Source organism: Pistacia vera, unplaced genomic scaffold (assembly GCF_008641045.1).
Source record: "Pistacia vera cultivar Batoury unplaced genomic scaffold, PisVer_v2 Contig6, whole genome shotgun sequence".
In the NCBI taxonomy this organism is placed as follows: domain Eukaryota; kingdom Viridiplantae; phylum Streptophyta; class Magnoliopsida; order Sapindales; family Anacardiaceae; genus Pistacia; species Pistacia vera.
The window spans coordinates 41,305-45,423 of record NW_022196445.1 but is presented as its reverse complement, the minus strand read 5'-3'; the positions used below and the strand labels follow the sequence as shown (position 1 = coordinate 45,423).

Sequence of the window (4,119 nt, the reverse complement as noted above, 5' to 3'; positions counted from 1 at the left end):
AGCAGCTGCATGCTAGACCGCAAGACGAGGCTTTTCTTTTTAAAACATTAGCACTAAATTAGTGCGTGGCACGTATATAGCATGTGAAATGGACAGAAAGATGGTAAAATAATTTAAACCTCCAATCATGAATCACGCTAAAGCATCGACTGTGATCTCTTTGCATGAAAATTAAAGCTCTCCTATATAATAAACAGGAAGACATTTTTCTCTTTTTAGCGGGGCCATATATAGATTGACATTAAACCAAAGGTAATTAAATTAATTACCTTTGATTGTTTTAACTACTTCTGCCGCCCAACAGTATGTAAGACAAAAATGGTTGCTTGTGTTTGAAGTAAGATATCTTTATCATCTAAAGAGTAAAGACCATTCCATTCCCCACACATGCAAATGACAAGAATCGATCAATCGACCAAGACACTTTGGCCTTGTGGGGGACATGAATTTTCTCTCAGTCTCCATCTATCTGAAAGCAACCTAAAGCTCCATTCAAATTCTTGGGCATAGAGTGATAGTGTATTTGTATATCTATACATGCCCTCCGGTTGAAATCCAGTTAAATATAAATAATCATAAACCTTATGATTGAAATGATGATTAAACCCTGTACGAGATGGGCTAAAAATAAACGTTTGGGAAAGTAACGATGATTACCAAATCGACTATGAAGTGAGTGTGAGATAAAAAATCCCACTCCTTACAAGAAGGAAGTGTCAGTTGTACGGTGAAACGTGGGCATTTACACTTTATTCACTTGACTCTGTACTTTGGGCCCTATTTCCTCAAGTGTGTTCTTCACGCAAGCTACAGCCTTAAGCACCCTCGTGAACTCTGATGCGGGCTCAACTCGATTTCGTTTTTTAAAATCCAACCACCGAGCCGCCTAGTTGAGTTGGGGCCAATTCTTAATTTGAAATGGGGAATATAAAAAATTCATTGGTAGGGGAAGGAAGGCACGTGAGAAGGGAGTGGTGGTGTGGGGAATCTATCCTTTGCTTGTAGGAGGAGAGCGAGTGGGGGCCACTCGAGAGGGCCCGCAAGTGGAGTGCTCTTTCGTTATGCTTTTCTCTCTTTATCGAGAACTGCAAAATTATTATTCTCTTCTGTTCCATCTCTGTCCCTCTAAGCTTGTGTCACGTCAGAGAAGGGTGGACCCATTTTGTGAATTGTAAAGACTAAGCCGCGATCTCTGACGTTAACTGATTTATAATCCAACGGCTGTAGTTTGAGCAACACAAAGATTGTAGTGACATCACAGTCCGTTTATTTTACAAGAGGAGTTTCAGTCAAGCTGATGTAAGAAGTGGGTCCGTCGTTGTTCTAACATTGGACAGACATAGTGGGGGCCCAATTAAGGCTTGGCCACCGACACTGTTTGGACCGTATTTTGCAGTTTACCACCACCTACTCTCTACTGTCCACACTACACAGCTGCTCCACTTTTTCTTCCCTTCATATTCACCACCAACCCTCACTCCCCCCCGCATTCCAGACAAACCATTCGTTCCATTCACTCTCACTCTCTTCTCTTCAATTTGTCATCTTCCTCTCTCTCTTTCAATTTCCCTCTCTCCAACATAGACAAACGAGTCAAGGAGTACACAGAATTAATGGCGTTCTGATTGTGAAGAGGAGGTGACTAGGGTAGTTTGATAGAGTGTGAATTATATAATTATTTTGTAGTTGGCGTTTGTTTCATGGGTCTTACTTCACTGCAAGTCTGCATGGATTCGTCTGATTGGCTTCAGGTAATTAATATGCCATGGCCATGCATTTGTAACTTCTATATAGCTTTTTTTCCATCGTTGCTTTAGCGCATTGTTTATGACTCAACTCTAGCTAGATACATGAATGAGAGAAAACACAATTCATATATGTCCCGTTTGTTCCAAAATTCTGATAATTGCCGACACGGCGACACCTATAATTGTTTCCGAGAACCTGCCGACATTTTTGGTTTACCATTTAAGATATATATATTAATGCAAGTCATGCATGTTGTTGCCATATAATTCGAACAAGAGATACTGGCGAAATTAACTCTCATCATTTTCATTTAACTTACGATTAAAATAATTCTGTCTGTTCTTAAAAAGCTTTATCAACATAATCTGATTAAGATGATGGGCATTGTAAGTTCGGGACATTGTTGATAACCATACGTTTTTGCTAGTTAAATTTGGATGGTTAATCGGATACTATTGAGTTTGCTTCTAGGATTGTGTGCGGTAGTAATTATTCGGTCATCCGGACATTCTAGTTGGTTGCTGAAATGGCAGGGAATGTCTAGCCTTCGCAGTAATCGATATTTAAGAAATGACAAAGAATGTCTAGTCGTAGCACTAACACATTTTGCATTATTTCTTTGTTTCCATGTCCAGGGCACGATTCACGAGGATTCCGGTTTGGATTCTTCTTCACCATCTGGTGGTGACATGCTCACTTGCTCTAGGCCTTTGATAGAAAGGAGGCTGAGGCCCCCGCACGATCAGGCGCTCAAATGCCCGAGGTGTGACTCGACACACACCAAATTTTGTTACTACAACAATTACAGCCTCTCTCAGCCACGCTACTTTTGCAAGACTTGTAGAAGGTATTGGACTAAGGGCGGCACCCTGAGGAACATTCCTGTTGGTGGTGGCTGTAGAAAGAACAAGAAAGTTTCTTCTAAAAAATCGAACGATCATCATCAGTCCATTAACCAAAATCCCGGATCATCATCATCTCATAATCCCACTGACCTTCACCTTTCATTCCCCGATATGCAATTTTCTCACCTTGGAAACATACTGGGCACTCATGGTGCTCTTGCTAACCCTAATTTCATGGACGCTAAATATAATGCCATGCTTGAAAATCCGAGGCCGATTGATTTTATGGAGAGTAAGTTAGAAGCTATAGTTGGTAGTTCTAGAAATTATGATTTTATGGGAAATGGTCATGAGTTGGGAATGGTTGGTGGGATTGGGGGTTTGAGTCATGGACTGACTCCAAACGTTCATGGTCTTTGCTCTCCATTTGGGATGTCTGTTGATGGAAATGGCGGAACTTTCATGGACACTTGCCAGAGATTGATGCTTCCATACGAAGCAAATGAAGATCATCAAAATGCGGTTGATGTTAAACCAAATACAAAGCTCTTGTCACTCGACTGGCAAGACCAAGGTTGTTCCGATCAGGTTGGGAAGGACACATTCGGGTATTTAGGAAATTTGGGATCATGGACTGGAATGATGAATGGCTATGGCTCATCCGCCACAAATTCCTTAGTCTAAATTTCTACTAATCCAGGAATGATCGATCCCGTCATATGTGAAATATCTAATGCCTTTGATGAAAAGGTTATTTTATTTTTGTATGTTTGATTCAGTGAAGGCAGTCTTCAGAGATCGTGATTGACTTAACATGCAGCAGCAATAGGAGTGTGAATGAGAGACATCCCTAAGTCTCTAAAAATGGCTGCCATAAGTGCCTTAGTGTTGGCTTTGTATTTTTGTTTGTTTTTTTTTTAATCATCTTTATATTATCTAATTTGGTGTCTTATCGCCATGTAAGACATTCAAAGCTCTAGCATTTTGTTGTTATACCGAGGAAGATATAATAGTGCTTTTTTTATTGTTTTCCTTTCTTTTTTTTAGTTTAAGTACTTAGTATATCTTTCTATATCTTTTATATTCCGACGTCTGTGTGTTTTGTGAGTGATTATTATTATGTTATTATTTCATAAAGTAGCCTCACTATGCATATGTCTCTCTGCGGCTTGGACATTGTTTTGAGACATTTAAAGAAGAAGGAAGCAGTGTTTTCAGGGAAAGTGAGAATTCTCATTGAGTTTCGTGCAATTACCATGTGACCCCATTGCACTTTCGTGGCTAACTCCTGATTATTGCAATTTGCATGTTTTTATCATGGATTACAATTATACAGAGGAAGCATATTGTAAAGAAGGAAAACTTGATTAAGCATGCATGGCAAGAGCAGGAAAATAATTCCATATCAATTTTAAAGATTTAAAGCCACTTCTTTGTGATACACGTTCTGTGGATTAATTCATCGTTTTCAAAGGGACGGTGCAAACTAAATTCGTTTTTATAAATGCGTCAATGACGCCCTTAT

The 4,119-nt window shown here is 39.6% G+C and overlaps 1 protein-coding gene across 1 annotated transcript; it reads left to right on the top strand.

Moving 5' to 3' along the window:
• The first annotated feature begins 1,477 nt into the window (after window positions 1–1,477).
• Window positions 1,478–3,623, top strand: LOC116110258 (dof zinc finger protein DOF5.6-like). The gene is made up of 2 exons (XM_031396477.1): window positions 1,478–1,751; window positions 2,385–3,623. The coding sequence occupies exons 1-2, from the start codon at window positions 1,701–1,703 to the stop codon at window positions 3,276–3,278; spliced, it is 945 nt and encodes a 314-aa protein (XP_031252337.1). The 5' UTR covers window positions 1,478–1,700; the 3' UTR covers window positions 3,279–3,623.
• The last annotated feature ends 496 nt before the right edge of the window (window positions 3,624–4,119 follow it).